Source organism: Tachysurus fulvidraco, chromosome 23 (assembly GCF_022655615.1).
Source record: "Tachysurus fulvidraco isolate hzauxx_2018 chromosome 23, HZAU_PFXX_2.0, whole genome shotgun sequence".
Classification (NCBI taxonomy): Eukaryota; Metazoa; Chordata; class Actinopteri; order Siluriformes; family Bagridae; genus Tachysurus; species Tachysurus fulvidraco.
Window position 1 is genome coordinate 9,702,768 of NC_062540.1, and position 17,729 is coordinate 9,720,496.

Genomic DNA, 17,729 nt, shown 5'->3' on the forward strand with positions numbered 1-17,729 from the left:
GCCTACATCAACCTCATTGGTGGAACGACCTAAATTATGGTAATTAGTCGACAAATTCCGCGTGATGATTGGACACGCTGGTTCGTCACGATGCGTACGTAACTAACACTTTATCAGCTGTAGGTACAGTATCGCTGCTTAGTCACCGTTTCTCTTTTGTTTACTTTAGTGTTGTCGCTATTTCTCACATCTGCTTAGAATCTTCATATGATAAGAACGGTCAAAGTATGCGTTAGAAGCAATATAGTGTTACTTGTTACTGTAGTAAAACCTTTGGCAAAAAAACCCAATGAAATGAATTTTCTGCCCTTGAATCTCAGTCCTTGACCCATTTATTATAGTAAAAGTTCGAACTATTGTATCATTTTAAATGTCTACAAGTGTCAAATAAGTGAAAACAAACAAAACAAAATGTCCTTGCATTGATTTGCCAGTCAGCTTGGAATGATTGTTAGGCTGCATCTCATCTTTTATCCAAAGCAACTTACATTTTATCTCATTTTTTTATACAGCTGAGCAATTGAGGGTTAGGAACCTTGCTCAGGGGCCCAACAGCAGCAGCCTGGTGGACGTGGGACTCAAACTCACAACCTTATGTTTGGTTATCCAGCACCTTAACCACTAGACCACCACATCCTTTTCTTTAGCGTTCTTTAGCAAAACATTTATAGCCGTTGTTCAGATTACCTTAAAATCCCCAAAAATCCCCCTGACCCTCTCAATTAAAAACAACCCCCACATCAACCTAGATGCAACTTTGAGAAACAATGGTGTATACCTTCCTGTAGTAACCTGTGCTGGTCAAATCACTTTGTTTTGGGACGCCTTGGACGGGATGCCAACGATCTCATCTCAAACAATACATACAGTTTAGAGATGCCAAAACAACTAATTTCTTTGAGCTGGGGAGAAAACAAAAGTACCCAAAGGAAACCACTGAAGCTCTGGGAGAACGGGGTGATCTTGGTCTAAAAAGTTGGTCTAAGATTTAACCATTTTAAATTGCCTGGCCATAAGGAGGCCCACACAGATATGTGTCTTTATTGTGGTTGTCGAGACCTGGACAACTTTTTATGTGATAATTCTGGATTGAGTCTGTGGGAAAGATAAGAGAATAGCATTAATATAGCAAGCTTTCCTCTTTGTTGGAAACGGCTGCTGATGGGTTTTGCTACAGTCACATTCATGTCACCTCCGAAATAAAACACGGCACAAAAGTTTGAAAAAAATTGTTTTAATTGGACAATATTTCAGATTCAGTCAGGCTCTCAGAGCTCAGTGGACTACAATGTAGATTATTTTTCTTTTTCGGTACATGCCCTTATCAAACTAATATACTCCATCATACCTTAATGTCAGCTATTCTTTATATAAAAATTTACACAAAAAACCTACACATATTCTATCCTCCACACAGGCATGTGTGCGTGTTTGTACTGGTGTGACTTCTGGCATGTGACTTCTGGCATGTAGCTTACTGGCAAGTAGTTAACTAGGGCCAATTATCCACAAGGGGATTACTAATACAATTTGGCCTATGTAATAACCTATAGTTGTTATCACACATTTCCATTGCAGTGTAATACGTATTAATGTATAATAAAATATTTGTAATAATCGTCTAGCAATGATTTGATAAAACCTATTACCATATTATGACTGTAGGTAATCAGATATTCGTTCAAATTACTCATTTTTGAACAAGGGTGCGTGCTAAGGCAGAATGTTGGGCGAAGCTTCTGAAAAGACTAGAGTTTGTCTATAACAGGAATCTTAAGTAAGTACATAAAATCATGATGGAAATGGAAATAACTCCTGAGCAATGACTTAAATTTAAATGTATAAAACCATTATTAATCAGAGGTAGTAGTCCTCTTCCTCGATGTCTCCATGTCCCTCTTCAAATCCCAGGGCCTCGATGTCATGTGTGATGTCACTCATCCTACTGTTGAAGTCATACGTTCCCTCGTAGCCGTTCACAGCCGTGGCCGACGTGCTGCTCATACTCCGCTTTATCCGCCCAAAACTATCCGTCAGAATTCCGCCCTCCCGAATTCCAATGCTTTCCAGAAATGTCTCAAAGGTTCCTACATCTTGGTCAGGGATGAAGGGTCGCATACCTAGCCAGTTACAGTTACAGAAGAAAGAAAAAAATTCTGCGTGTGATAATGTGACTGACTAATGATTCCATTAGTAAATGATTCCATGAAGAGATGAGAATGTGTGGTGGTCTGAAAATGGCCATTCTGAAATGTACCACATCCAAAATGGTTGGTTTGCTACAATACTCTTTTTAAACATCTTTCTGAGCTACTGTTCAGGCTGCATCACAGGGTGGTATAACATACTCAGAGGAATGCACTATCTGCTCTCTTCCACATACTTGTACATGAGCTTAGATTGGCTAGTGTTGCTATGACTAATGGGAGAGAAGATAAGCGGAAGAGAGAGAGAGAGAGAGAGAGAGAGAGAGAGAGAGAGAGAGAGAGAGAGAGAGAGAGAGAGAGAGAGATTATGCAATTCCTTGGACAAGCATTTGCTTGGCTACTGGTCATGGATTGCTATGGCATCATTTGGCTTTGAACTCTTTTCTGTTTCTCTACTTGGAAGTCCCTTTTTATATTTTTTATTGTGACAAAAGTTGTATATGTGCATCAACAGGATCGAGATACAGTCCTTCCACTTGAAGGGAAATGCATTGCAACTGGATTATTATTATTTTTTTTACATATTTATTTATTTATTTATTTATTTATTTATTTATTTATTTATTTATTTATTTATTTATTTATTTGTGTGTGTTTTAATTATTTGCATTTGTGCTCTTCTTTTCACTCCTACCAGTAAAGACATGTAATTACAGCCTGTAATAACTGTACTCATGTTCGACACATGTGAATCAAAGAGTTTTGGCTGGATGCCTGTTGATGACACATGACATGTCTTGGCTAGAATCTAAGGAAATGCTGCTGTAATTAAAAAAAAAAAGCATTCATTTCTTGTGTGAAATTATATAGATTTGTAAATGTATGTTATATATATTAAAAAGATTTGTGTAAAATTATTATAGATTTCTAAATGTATTTTATGTCGTTTTATGTAGAAAAAAACAAGAACATTTTTTCATGTTATTTTACATTAGACATGTTCATCCACGGTCTATATTTGTAATTTTATTAATATTTTAAATATACTAGAAAAGTCAGTACATGTCCTTAGATCTACAACATTTGTACTACTTGCACAATATCATGAATGGGGACAATCTGCAGTCTACAGTGCAGTTAGAGGTCAATAAAAATTAGACATTATGAACAGGGATTAGCTATGCACAATGAGGCAAGAACACACACACACACACACACACACACACACACACACACACACACACACACACACACACACACACACACACACACACACACAAACAAACATGCACACAAAAAACAAACATGCATACAAACAAACACACACACGCACACACCCACACACCCACAAACACAAACACAAACACACACACACACACACACACACACACACACACACACACACACACACACACACACACACACACACACACACACACACACATACACACATTAGTACATAGACCTCAAACTTGTTCACTGCAATTTCACCAGAAATGAACACACATGCTTCCGTTTAAGTCATTTTAACTCACATGGGAATGTTTCAGAGACATAAGAGAATGATCGTTTTGAAATGTTTACACTAGGGTATGATATGTGCTGTGTAATTTTCTTAGCTCTGATTCATATCAATGAAAACATTCAGTTGAGTTAAACAGTTTATAGAATGGTTCAGGGCTATGATTGATGAGGAATTGAGAAGACAGATGTAAGAGGCTTGTCAGATATGTTATTGACTTCCTGTACTGCTCACTTCTAGCATCTTAACACAGAATTACTTTAGGTCGTACAAGAGATTTATTTCTCTAAATCCACCTTATCTGGTCTTGCCAGCTCCTAGTTTTAAAGTTAACATTTACATAGTAATGGCGGGCCAGGATATTACATGGGATTGCATAAAAAGTATAATATCTTCCACTAGCTCAACAACATTTTAAGCTGAATTGTACAACTCATATCCAATTCAAATAAATTTTATTTGTGTAGCTCTTTTAACAATGGATATTGTCTCAAAGCAGCTTTACTTAACAAACATAGTACAAATAGTTGAATATTATACAAAGATTAATATACAGAAATTCAAGATTAATATTAAATATATTTAAATGTGTTTGTATTTTTCCCCAGTGAACAAACCTGAGGTGACTGAGGCGACTGTGGCAAGGAAAAACTACCTTAGATGGAAGAGGAAAAAACCTTGAGAGAAACCACATGTAGTCTTTAGCTCCTCTTTGAATCATATCTCAGAACTTTCCTACTCAGCTCCTCCTCAAATTCCTACTTGTTATCTCAGGATGCTCTCCTCAACCTCAGTAAGTAACATTAAATCAACATGACTGCTCACACTATCAACAATACACAAGTAAAAGAAGCACTTCTTACGTTTATTTAGTTAGATATACCTGACCTATACCTGGATTTATATCATTACGAATACATTCTTGTGTTGTTAAACAGAAGAGGACAGGATCGGTATCTTTTTGACATTATTTTTTGTGTTGTTTAATGTGGTCATAGTACTTCAAAAAGGATTGCAGGCAAACTAGTGGATTAAAAAAAATAATTAAACACTTTTAAAAAGTTGTTTAACTCGAACCGTATGCATACAAAAGCAAAAAAAGTTAGTAACTGAGTGATTGAGATGCACACATTGAGTCTGATGGATGTTTGCTGTACTCACCGAGCAGGAGGAACTTGCGTGAGTCTCCATAGAGCTGGAGCAGGTCCGAGCAGAACTGGTCTATGGAAGTGCCCATGCGGTACTCCCTCAGCAACACAGCAAACTGCTGGATCTCCTGAGGGGACAGCTTATTGCGTAGCTGTGCACAACACAAACACAAACACAAATCCTGTGAGGATTGCAACACGGCTCTGGTGTTCAAATAGAGGGCAGCATACAATAGCTCACAGAAGAGAGACGTAATCCTAGAAAGCCTTAGATCTTATATCTTAGATAGCAAATACGTTTGTGGCACTGTCACACACTTTGAGAATAACTGTGTTGGAGACAAACATATGGGATTTTCACAATGAACTCCGGTTTATCGTTATTTTAAACACTGCTTTTAGGGTTTAACCTTTTACAGTGTAAACCCCACACAGCAGTACCAAATGTGTACAATATAAAATGATGCTGTGTGAAAACGTTCCAGCCAGAAGCTTATCAACAGACACCCAATCAGAAACTGTCTCATATCACGGGCTTTGTACAATCCCTGTGTGTTGTGTATAATAATGTCAAATAGAGTAAAGAGCAAATAATAATAATAATAATAATAATAATAATAATAATAATAATAATAATAAAAAGAAGAAGAATATTTAAGGGACCTGAAGCTAGAAATCAAAACCAGAAGCTTAGATATCAACGAACATCAGGGCAACTAGGTGACAAACATAAAAAATGATTACAAAGCTGTGAAACATAACATTTTTTATTTTTTTAAATTTTTGAGTCCCAATTCTAAAATTATTGAGTCCCAATTCTAAAAGATGGTCTAAGTGACAAGCCTTTTGCCTCACTGTAGTTAAAGTGTGAGACAAGCCATTATATAGCTGTGGTGCACTGTACTGTATTTGTACAGTATCATGGTTACAGACACTGCAAATAACTAATAACATTAATCCAAGGTTTAGGATTTATTCTATTTATTTAGTGATATATTCTATTATCATTCTTAATTCTGGGTAAAGTATGAGCAGTGTAAACTGTGGAATAAGATAACTCAAGACTAGTGTGAAAATCCTAGATATGTGTATTATTGCTGTCCATTCATATTGAATATGTACAAAGATTTACCCTCAAGGTGGGTATCTGACTCTGTGTAGTGTATGCATTTGTATGGGAGTTTTTAAAGGGTTTAAAGGTAAATTAATTTGATCCATGAAGGGAAGAATTAATCGTGACCATGTGCCACGTAAAGTAGTATATATGTAACTAGCAATGAAATATGAATATTAGATCATATTATAAATACAATCCAGTAGAGTGATATTATACAATTTTAGCAAGTCCAAGAGATTGAAAAGTGTGAGGTACTTAAGAGGAAACGTCCATGAGTTTCTCGTTAGTTAACATCCGCATGCGATGCGTGTCTCACCGTAATCATGTACTCTTGCATTAGCTGCAGGCTTGCATTACTGGGTTCCGAGTCACTGTGTATGGACGCCAGGCTGTGGTGCGAGTCCTGATAAGAAAGAGATGAATTCTCACTGTAGTTCTCACTGTAGTATGGTTCAAAGGTATACTGGGAACCATCACTGTGGAAAATAAAACACACACAGCACAAGCAAGGATGAAAAACATCAAGGGATCAAATCAGACCCATACACGAGGGAGTCATTAGAGTTTGAGTCTAGTCTACATGCATAGTCACATGCTAACATGTTTATATTCTCCTATAAGACTTTTTTCCCCAGAGGCTAAAATGGAACTTGTTCCTGTTTCGATGTGTTCATGTTCAGCAGTGAATTTCTTTATCATGTCACACTCCTTACTAGTGTTTAATGGCTCATGAAAGTAGATACTCTTTAAGGGCTTTAAGGATTTTGTGGTTCATAACTATTTCTCTTTTTACTTAGCCTACTATGGGCAATAATTTCATAGAAAAGTTCCAAAATATAAAAAAGGCTGTTTTTACCCACACAGATGTTTCTGTTGTTTATGAGCATCTAACATTTAAAGACATTATCTTCAACCACTATTATGTGTTAGCTTATCTGAAATAAAAAAAGCCAACATTGTCAGACTAATTTTATATTAGATTTGCAGAGATAAAATAATTCACTTGTTTATGACGATTTCTAAATTGCTTAAGGAATAGAACGCTAGTGAACTGCTAAAAAGGGATCTACAGTATAGCTTACACACAAACGTACACTCTCATCTTACATTATTTTACATCATTTTTCTATTTGTCATTGCAATAGTAATAATAATTCTGATGCTATAGCTTTGAAAAAAGAGATAAGAATTTTTTTCTCCCTTTAAAAAAGCATCTCCATGTTGGAATTGTCTTGTTTTCCAAAAGACAGTAGAAACACACACTGGCATGAGTTAAGCTCTGACTTACTATGAGCTGCAGCAGCTGAAGTCCATGTCATAACTATACGTCATGTCTGTCAGACAGCTGTCACCTTGGAAGCACAAAAACAGGACCGATCAGAGAACAGGACTTAAGACTGTATTCACTACAGGGAATGATTTGTGCACACTGTATATTTCTGTATAAATTGTAGACATTCTGTCATGTTGTCCTCATCCTTTTCTCCATATTTATAGACTAAATTAAAATATATTTGAATATTCTATATTTTAATCAATATTCATTATATAAGTTCATTAAATCATATTTTTCTCGATCATATTCTATTTTATTTTATCTTTTTGGTTTTTAGTATTTGTGAATATATGCTTAGTTCATTGGTTCTGTTTGTTCTTGCCCTGTGGAACAAGCATCTAAAGAAGACACTAAATAACATTGTTCATGTAATGTACAATATATGACAAAAAAGAAACTTGAACCTTGAACACTGCAAGCTTCATTCATTGTTTGTTAGTTCTTTTACAGTAACTACTTTATCCAGGTCAGGGTCACCGAAGACCTCTAGCCAATTCCAAAATCCCATGTTACGAGACATAAATACAGGCTGGATAGGACACTAGTTCACTACAAGATCAATTTTTTTAAAATTGTTTTTTTTTTTGATGACCAAATTTGTCGATAAAATTGATTATTCCCTTATGGCAAAATAAAGGAGGAAAATTCTAAAAATTGGGAGTTACTAATACCCTGAAAGTTTCGCTGCAAAGACACTGAGATGGGCACAAGGGTAGGTTAGGGACTTTTAATAACCAGGAACTCCAAAGCGTAAGGCTATGTCAAAATATAAATCAGGCGCTGGTCAAGCGATCAGCAAATAGGGTACAGAGATAAAAGCAGAGCACAAAATACAGTGAGCAAAGCCAGATAAAACAGTATTGTGAACAAAAGACTTGGTAACAGAGTGCTTATTAAAGAGTCCTGGTGTGAGTGTGTGTGAGACGTGAAGTCCAGTGACTGTGCAGAGTGTGTGCGTGTGTGGTTGTGGGCATGTTAAGCTGTGGTGCAGGATGGGAAACAGAGTTTGACATAGTAGTACTGTAGTTCTGACAGAAAGTCACTTTGGGAAATGCAGTGGTCTAGACAAATGAATGTTTGAAACAGGCATGTTGCCTTCAGTTGAAAAAAAAAATCTAGAAACATTTAGTCTTAATGTGAGAATTTTTAGGCTAAAACAAACAAAAAGGTTTTTTTGGCCCCAAAATGTTGATGTGGTTTTATACGGGAAGCATGTTGCATCTTTGCACATCTGAAGCTAACAGCATTTAAACAGGAAGGGTTTTCATTCTCATAGAGATCTACAAGAAGTCTGGTTTATTTCACAATTCACCACAGCCAGAGATGTTTTGACTAGAAACAGCTTACTGCTTAATATATAAATAGAACAGTGCATAACACTCAATATGGCAGCTTTAATGAGTTCAGTAAAAAGGCCTAATCGCCATTTTGTTTAGAAGAAATCCAGAAAACATCAGCCTTTTAGATGTTCCTACTGACTGAACAGCCAGAGAAACATATGAAAAGTGTATTTCAGTGTTATTTGGGCCAACGATGTGTTAAAAATGGCATCTTGTAAATAGGTTTCTGGTATAAGGATCTTTTACCATTAAAGCAGATAAAAGCCTGGTCTCACAGGAGTCAAAGCGTATACTGATGTCCTTGAAACATGGGGCAAAGGAAAGCCAGCTGTCTTTGGTACTAGACAACATATTGTAACACAGGCGCATCTGTTTCTCACAACCTCGAGCTGGACATCAGGTTTGACTGCTAATGAATGTTCAAACAAATGAGAGCCATGTTGTCATTATATGTGCCTGATGGCAGATGTTGCCAATGACTGAGCAGCCAAAGCAAAATATGAAAAATATGTTTGTTTTCCCGTTTTTGGCCCAAGCTTGTATTTAAAATGGTATCGTGTGAATCAGTTTCTGGTATAACGATCTCTCACCAATCAAGTAAATAGACGCCTGGTCTTGTATGACTCAAATCTGTCTGGGAAAGTTACCAAGATGGCTGCAGAATGGTATGTTTTTATTAGAAAGACTTTGTTCTGACTACCAGGAACGTTACAACTGTCTCATTTAAATTGTGATCTGATGAACTCCGGCTCTGTGAGAACACACTCGAAGTCATTTAAAATGATGTCACTCCTTATGCTGCCAGGAGCTTTATATCAGAACTTTATATCTTTATATCTTGAAATGTTACAAATGTATTGCAGGCATTGTTAACAGTTAAGCTTTGTTAACAGTGATATTGTAATCTTGTAAAACTCAATGCGTGTATGCAGTACTGTATATGCAGTATATCGCGGTGCACATATGAGTTAACATGCATTACTCTGACTCGTACTGATTCATGGCCTGTGTCCTGGAGCACTACTTATTATAGTGTGCTGTCTCTGATCTTTATGCACTAAAAGACAGAATGGTTGATGGTCAGGATGTGCTTTGTTTCCGTCACTCACTTCTCTGTAGCCAGTAACAGTCAGGCATGGTGTAGTGATACCCTGCCCTGTCCACACACTCAATGGTCTGGTGTCCGTAGATGATTTGAAACATCTGACAAATGAGAGCACAGTATTCCTCTGCAGCATCCTGTGTGTTTGTGGATATAGAAAGGAAATGTTAAGAAATCAGTGGGAGATTCAGCTAAACAAACGTGCTGTACAACACATGATGAAAGACATGTACACAGCTTACGCACCTGCATAAACAGTCAAATCGAGATCTGGGACACAAGACAGGCACGATGTCCTTTATGTTGGTTTTATTGTACACACTTAGATCTCTGAGACAGGATGGTGTTATTCTGTAAGTCTCAGTATTCCACTACAGAATAAGTTCAGTCTGAATGAGTTGCTTACATGTGCTGTCACTTAGTGCAAAGCCAAAGAATGTCATAAGAGAGAAAATGGCTGCTGCTCTTCGTATTTATACCCTTATACTGCATTCTGCTCACATTACATTTCTCTGAAAACTTGCCTGATCTGGACATTGACATTTTATAGATCAATACTATTTGTTATGGAAAAAATTGATATGAGCTACTATTAGGACTGAGTTGTGTCTGTTCAACTGCCTAAACATCCATTTGAACTTTTACACACCCACCTTTTTACCTGTCTATCCATCCATCTTTCTATTCAGCCTTTCACCTATTCATTCATCCCTCTATCTATCCCTACACCCATTCATCCTTCTGTCCACCCCTCTCACCCTCCGTCCACCTAACTAAGTGCCTTTGGATCTAAATGAACGAATGAATAAATAAATAAATAAATAAATAAAACATTCAGTTACATTAAGTTTAGGAATTTAGGGAGGTGCCAGTAACTGTGTCACTCATTCTTTTTATCTGTCTACACTAGACCATCTATTCATCCATTCATCCACCCATCCATCCACCCATCCATCCATCCATCCATCCATCTGTCCATCCATGTGCCTTTTAACCTGGATAGATATATAGATAAATAAGTAAGTAAATAAGTAAATAAGTAAGTAAGTAAGTAAGTAAGTAAGTAAGTAAGTAAGTAAGTAAGTAAGTAAATAAATTACAAAGTACTTTAGTTACATTTAGGTTATAGGATTTTAAAGAGGTGCCAATAACTGTGTGTCTAATGGGCCATCTTTTCCTGCCTATCCACCCATCCACCCACCCAATCATCCATCAGTTTGCTTGACTTGGTTAGATTCGGTTTCTAGGAATTAAAAGAGTTGGCAATAACTTTATCCCCATCCCATAATCACTTCTACACCACTTGTGGACCTTCACCTTGTTCTCCACAGCCAGTACGACCAGGTTGCAGTAAGCATCAGGGCATGGTGTGGGCTCCAGTGGATTGTGGTTCCTTCTTTCCCAACTTCCATATGCCTTGCCTCTCTCCCAGCTTCCCATGAAGGCTTGCCTGCGCTCCCAGCTGCCCCCCTGCCCGTGCTTCCTCTCCCAGCTGCCTCCTGCTTTCCCACCAGATCCGTGTCTCTTTTCCCAACTGCCTCCCACACCCCCTCCACCTTTGCCCACAGGACCACGGCGCTCCCAGCTGCCTCCTACAAGCCGTCTCTCCCAGCTCCCACTCATGGGTCTCTTCTCCCAGCTTCCACCGCATGGCTTGCGGGTTTGGCGTCGCTCCCAACTTCCACCAACCTGTCTCCGTTCCAGACTGCCACCTCCACTTTTGTCGACTCCTCCTCCTCCACCTGCAGGCCCTACTCCACCCACACCAGTGCTGCTCTGCTTCGACTCGTGGCGAGACAACGGCTTCCAGTCCACACCACAGATTGTATGCCGTCGCTCCATGGTTCCCCCTGCAGGACGAGGGTCAGTGTTGCTCATTGTCTGTCTGCGGTCTTCTAGACCAGTAGGTCTTTTTTCAAGGCTGTCCCCAGCTATAATGGTGTCCACATTCAGACCTGAGTCATGTGAAGACATAAGGAAAAGATATAAAATTATATTGTTGTATATCCATTTTCTAGAAATTATACTTTTATTAGAATGCTTATTCTCTTCTCTTAACCATCTGCCATATTTTCTGCCATCTATTTGTCCACTCAATCAGTCCATACAGGCAAATGGAGCTTTTATTGATTTACATTTTCTTTGGATCAGTTCTCAGATGATAATTTTTTTTTAAATCAAAAATATTCAAATGTTCAAATTTCAAGTTAAAACTTTCTTGCTATGACCAGATTTGAATTTCTTATTCATGTAAGCAAATTGATCATGTTGATCAACGTCAATACTGACACAAAAAATCGGTTTTGAAGTATGAATGAAATGGTGAGTTATCCAGTGAGTAACTGGAGCTTTTGAGCAACTTATAAGAATTTTCAACACCTGTTTTGAGCACCAGCAGGTGCAGGGCATCGTCTCGCAGGTAGGAGGCAGCAGCTATCTCATGCGTGGGGATTCGCAGCAGGAGTTTCTCATTATCTCTCCAGGTGAGCAGCAGACAGCGTGCAGAGAGACTAAGGATGCAGTCCTGTTCTATGGTTGTCTGAAGAGGCAGGACCTTCAGCTTCTACCGGAGACAAAGAAAGAAGAAATATATATTTTAAATACTAGAATTGTGTATATCTGAACTTTGTATTTTTGTACATATTTAAAGCTCTGAATTTTAGTGGGATAAGTATATTCTCACCCTGGCGGTGTCTAGAAGCTGCAGTAGTTCATCTCTGCTGGAGGGGTTTAGGGAGCAAGACACCCATGTCAGATGACCCAGAAACTGAGAGTTACATTAAAAGAGTTATATTGATTAATTGCATATAAAATTAGTAGCCTTCTAAAAAAGCCCTATTAACTGTAATGCAAGTTAGTACCAAGAACTGTGTTATGTTAGTTATGAAAATCCAACAAGTTGGTCTTATTATATGTAGCAAACAACCAACATAATAATTTTTAATTAATTAAATAATCATCAATAAATACAACATCAGACACAATAACAATTAACAATTCTAACTGAGGTTCTGGTTGTAATATAAATGATCATATAATCATAAATAACTTATAACCTCTATTGAAACATCTCAGATGATCTATATGATCAAATTAAAATGACTTATGAATAAGTAGACTGAAAGGCACTGCAACGGGTGGTAACTTCCAGCCATTGAGGACGTCCAAAGGAAACACTGTCTCCTCTCACTATGCCCATAGACTGTCCCCCTTCCTTCTGGTAGGTGCTTCAGGAGCCTCCGGACAAAAACCAGCAGTCTGAGGAACAGCTTTTTCCCAAGGGCTGTCTCCTTAATGAACTCTGCCTTCCAATGACCCCCACCCCCCCACCCCTGTATATTATGTACATAATACATAACACCCTGTAAATAAATGTCTATAGCACACAACCTGTATATCTTGTCCCTAGCATATTCACACTGTAAATACTTTACTAATACTGTACATGCTGTACATCATGCACTTGCTGCTTATTGCACATCTGGTTAGAAGTTGAATCTAATCTAATCTAAAAAATTTGAATGTTAGCAGATTTGTATGATTTGAGCTGCCATGGGAAAGTAATTCATCAAAGGGTGCTAAAGGCCTTATCCTTTGCATAGGGCTGTATCACAGCACCGCAACATGGATTATTTTCTTTGAACAGTACAGCCAGTTGTGCTATTACGTAAAAGCAATCATGATAAAAAGATTTAACAGTGTTTTATACTGCGTTATGTTTCCATTTATATTTATGATAAATTATAGATATACTTATTTGGATCCATTTATTACATTACAGACAGCTAGACAGAGAGACAGACAGATAGATTAATCCCTGAAGAAAATCACAGAATACTGCAGCACAAAAAAGTAGAGGGTGTAAAATAAACATAAACATCGTATTGTATAGTAAAAATAGAATAGGATATAATACACACTTATACACACAAGTCTTCTGAGTAAATGAAATGAATATGTAAGTGTCAGTACAATACCGAGGTACAGTAGTAGTACTAAGCCTAAAAGCTAAGGCCCTGGGTTACTGATCAGAAGGTCAGGGGATTCAGGCCTCAGCACCTCTAAGCTGACACTGTTGAGCCCTTGAACATGGCCCTTAACACTCTTTTCCAGGGGGTGTCGTATCATGGCTTGACCACTAGCTTCCTAACAAACTGGGACATGCGAAGAAAAGAATTTCACTATGTTGTAATTTTTTATGTAACAAATAAAGGCTTCGTTTTATTATTTTATATACAGGTCCTCTGAATGATGTGAAATTGTCAGTACAATACTGGAGTATTAACTCCAGGGAAGATAAATGATTAGTATGTACGAAATCACAGTTGTGCAGCAAGCTGCATGTACAGAGCAACCACAGTTCTACAGTATAATAATATGATGAAGTATATTATTATATTCCTTATCACATAAACCTGGTTAAATTTGTTATTACGCTGATGTATTGGGCTTTTGGACAATGTGCGATTAGCTACTGACCTTCACTTCCTTTTCCACATAGTCGTAGATGAGGCGTTCAGGATGGATGAGAAAGTCTGGTGGGTAAAGAGGCACTGTGTGCAGAGGCCTGCGATATGCACTGCCCCTGTCTGCCTGTCTCCGTGCCAACTTAGGGAAGACCAGGCGCTTTATTGGTAAAACAAACCCCTAAATATGCACAGGAACATGAATGCGGTATGAAAAACACAGAAATCGGACTCATGCCTGCATTTGGGTGTCATTTTATGTTTAAACTTTCACTTGACTCCATTTCCCATTAGCCCCTGCTTGTCACACCTCTCACCGAGCACTCATGCCTGTTCTTCTTTTAAACTAATCTCCTAATTCACTCCTGGTTTCTGTGGTCATCATTTTCACGCTTCTGTTGATGTGTGTTGCTTTGCCTTCTGTAGCCTTTTTTATATTATGTCTGTTTTGCTGTTTTGGATTATAGTCTGTTTTGTTGGATTGTTTACATTTCAGAAAATAGAAATCTGCTCTCGCATTTGCTGCATACCATTCTGCGTCACTGGGATGTGACTGATGTATGGAAGGAATTTGCACCATTTATTTTTTTCGGTTTACTTTAATAAATAATAAGCTATTCATTGTAAACCTTAAAATATTGAAAATAATCAAACATTTTTAGGCAAATTCCCAAAACTGGACTGTACAATCACCATAGTAAAAATCCCAGCAGGAAACCTTATCATCAGGCATCACAAGCATGTTTTAGTAAACATATTATTCGTAGAGTTTCATTAAAAGCCCCCAGGGTTCCTTCGGAAAAGAAAAAAAAGCGCAATGAAAGCTGAACTGACTTTGATGTAATTAGTAAATACAACAAGCCATACACTGATGTTATATTAACTCTCCTTTTCATTTGCAAGCCTGCCAATTAGCTTTTGCTATTTAATTAACTACTCTTGCCCATGTTCAGGTACTACTAATTATTGGTGAACTACCCTTAGCCCCTGCTGTGACACTATGTGAGAGAGACAGCACTCAGAGAGGACTCATGTCTCCTGCAGCGTGGACCAGATGATATAACACATGTCAAATTAACCCCATGCTGATTTACACGTGCATGAGCGAAGGAGAGGAAGAGCATACAGAAATCACACCATATTCTAATGCGCATATGTATTCAAAACACTCAGGATGGATGGGAATGTCAGTGTTTTCACAGTACGCTCGCTAATGACCTATTAATCATTTTCCCTTCAGTGTTTCAGTGTGGAAATGAAGCAGTGTTTTCATGTACATGCGAATGCAGACATTGATCAGTCATTTGAGCCTGTGTACAGTATGTGTATGTGTAAATGCATCGGTGTGTGTGTTTGTGTTATAGAAAGGTTCTTCATCTGTGGTACCTTAACCAAAAAAATAAAAAATCCAGGCATAATAAAAATACCTCAAATTCATTAAAGCAAAACAGACACTGCTTATTTTTCCCCCAGGGAAAACTGGTTAAATTGGATCCAGTAGAAGGCAGATGCTACAATTAGACAATCTTTTAAAAATAAAATGGTTTGTTAAATGCCTTCTTTCTCCTAAACAAAACCAATAATGCATTGTATTAACTGTTTTAGCACTCACTCCCACTATCATTGAAAAAAAAAAATGCTAAAGAGCAAAACTGAATTTGATATTTAAGAATCTGTTAATGAGGTCCTTGGTGTAAGGTGTTAATGTGTTAATGTGTAAACAATATCCAACAACCCTCCTAAATTATGATATAGGAAAGCAAATTATGGCTCTACATATTAATTTAAAAAAAAACTTTAATCTGTAAGATACTGTATAAGAGAAGATCTCTGTAGAAACTTTAACACCTAACAGTGAATGAGTTAAACAGCTAATTGTGTGTGTGTGTGTGTGTGTGTGTGTGTGTGTGTGTGTGTGTGTGTGTGTGTGTGTGTGTGTGTGTGTGTGTGTGTGTGTGTGTGTGTGTAAGACTTAGGTTTAGCATTTGTAAATGAGAGACATTTTAAGTTGAGAGGAAATGTCTGGTAAAAACCTCAAACCACATATGCCCCTCGCTCGAGCAGATCAACATATAACAACATGCTGCAACAAGCTGGAGGAGTGAAGGTGCTAATCTGTTCTAATAAAAAGCAACATGAAGCACAACCTAGAAAATAATGTTGCAAATATAACAGAGAACTGAGTTATGTCGGTCATATTACATAAAACAGTACAGATGTACAGGTTATGATGTTCTGGTACAAGCTAGAGCTTCCTCAAACCCCTGAGGTGTTTAATACTAGTTGTAGATCTTACCTTCTTAATTTTCTTGGGCTCATAGTCCATGTCAGCTGGCAGTATGTAAATGAATATAAGTGTGTGTGTGTGTGTGTGTGTGTGTGTGTGTGTGTGTGTGTGTGTGTGTGTGTGTGTGTGTGTGTGTGGGCAGGGCTTTCCTGATATCTCATTAGCCCCCTAGCACGACATCACAACTAAAGCAGGAAATCAGCTTCCTGTTGCAGAGGAAACTCCACCAGAGAGCCCAATCTAATCTCTTCTGCGGCAGCTCGAATCTGAGCACACACACCGGTATTCCTAACATTTCTAGCTATAAGCAAAAGAAATTGTCAAATCACCTGTCAATCAAGTTCGACACTGACATTCAAAGGTACATTCATTTGTAATCTTATTATCTTGCATAAATTCCCCAAATGTAGAAATGGCTTTCTTTCCTGTATATAACAGGAGCTAAATAGAAGCATTTGGTTGTCTCATATACATTACAGCACAGTGAAATTCTTTATTCACATATCCCAACTTTGGAAGTTGGGGTCAAAGCACAGGGACAGCCATGATACAGCACCCCTGGAGCAAGGAGGGCCAAGGGCCTTGCTCAAGGGCCCAACAGTGGCAGCTTGGAAGTACTGCGGCTTGAAACCCGGAACTCTGCTTCTTTATTCAGGGTGAAATGAATACAGTAACATTTATTTATTTATTTATTTATCAGACATAATTATCTACTAATATTAAAAACCAGTGTTCTATAAGATTATTTTCCAGTCTTTATTCTTAGAGTATGTTTGATTAATTAATTTGTACATTAACTAACTAACATACTAGAATTACAAGAGCTTTTCAGTAAATTGTTTGTAACTCAAAGGTTTAATTTGTCTTACAGTTTGGTGGCCAGACTATAACTTTCTGGCAAAATGATGTTTTCTGATTAAAAAACTGTGCCCAATATAGGATAAGATTTGGGACTGAAAGGAGTTAGGACCTGATGCGTTTCTGAGTCGGTGCTTACAGTTTTTTTTTTCTCCATTAACACCTCTAATATTGATTCAATGATTTACTAAGATTTTTTCTCTAGTCTCATGTTTTATGTTAACGCTGAACGTAGCTCTTTGCTTGTATCTGTGAATAAGTGCATGCACGTGTAGGTTCTTTTGAAAATGCCTGATAAATGTGTATTGTCCTCCCTTGTTTCTTCATCTCTGTCTCAAAAGTAATGCCACAGTATGGGAAGAATGGACACTTTATTCTCTTTCAAAGACAGCAGTCCTATTGTGTA

At 37.7% G+C, this 17,729-nt stretch overlaps 1 protein-coding gene across 1 annotated transcript; it reads right to left on the reverse strand.

Moving 5' to 3' along the window:
- Positions 1-1,218: 1,218 nt before the first annotated feature.
- ccm2l (CCM2 like scaffold protein) lies at positions 1,219-16,613 on the reverse strand. The gene is made up of 10 exons (XM_027144925.2): positions 16,475-16,613; positions 14,192-14,359; positions 12,396-12,479; positions 12,092-12,275; positions 11,030-11,667; positions 9,720-9,849; positions 7,223-7,286; positions 6,251-6,410; positions 4,831-4,969; positions 1,219-2,120 (listed from the first exon to the last, which is right to left on the reverse strand). Exons 1-10 carry the CDS (start codon positions 16,502-16,504, stop codon positions 1,858-1,860), a joined length of 1,860 nt encoding a protein of 619 aa, XP_027000726.2. The 5' UTR covers positions 16,505-16,613; the 3' UTR covers positions 1,219-1,857.
- Between the last annotated feature and the right edge of the window lie 1,116 nt (positions 16,614-17,729).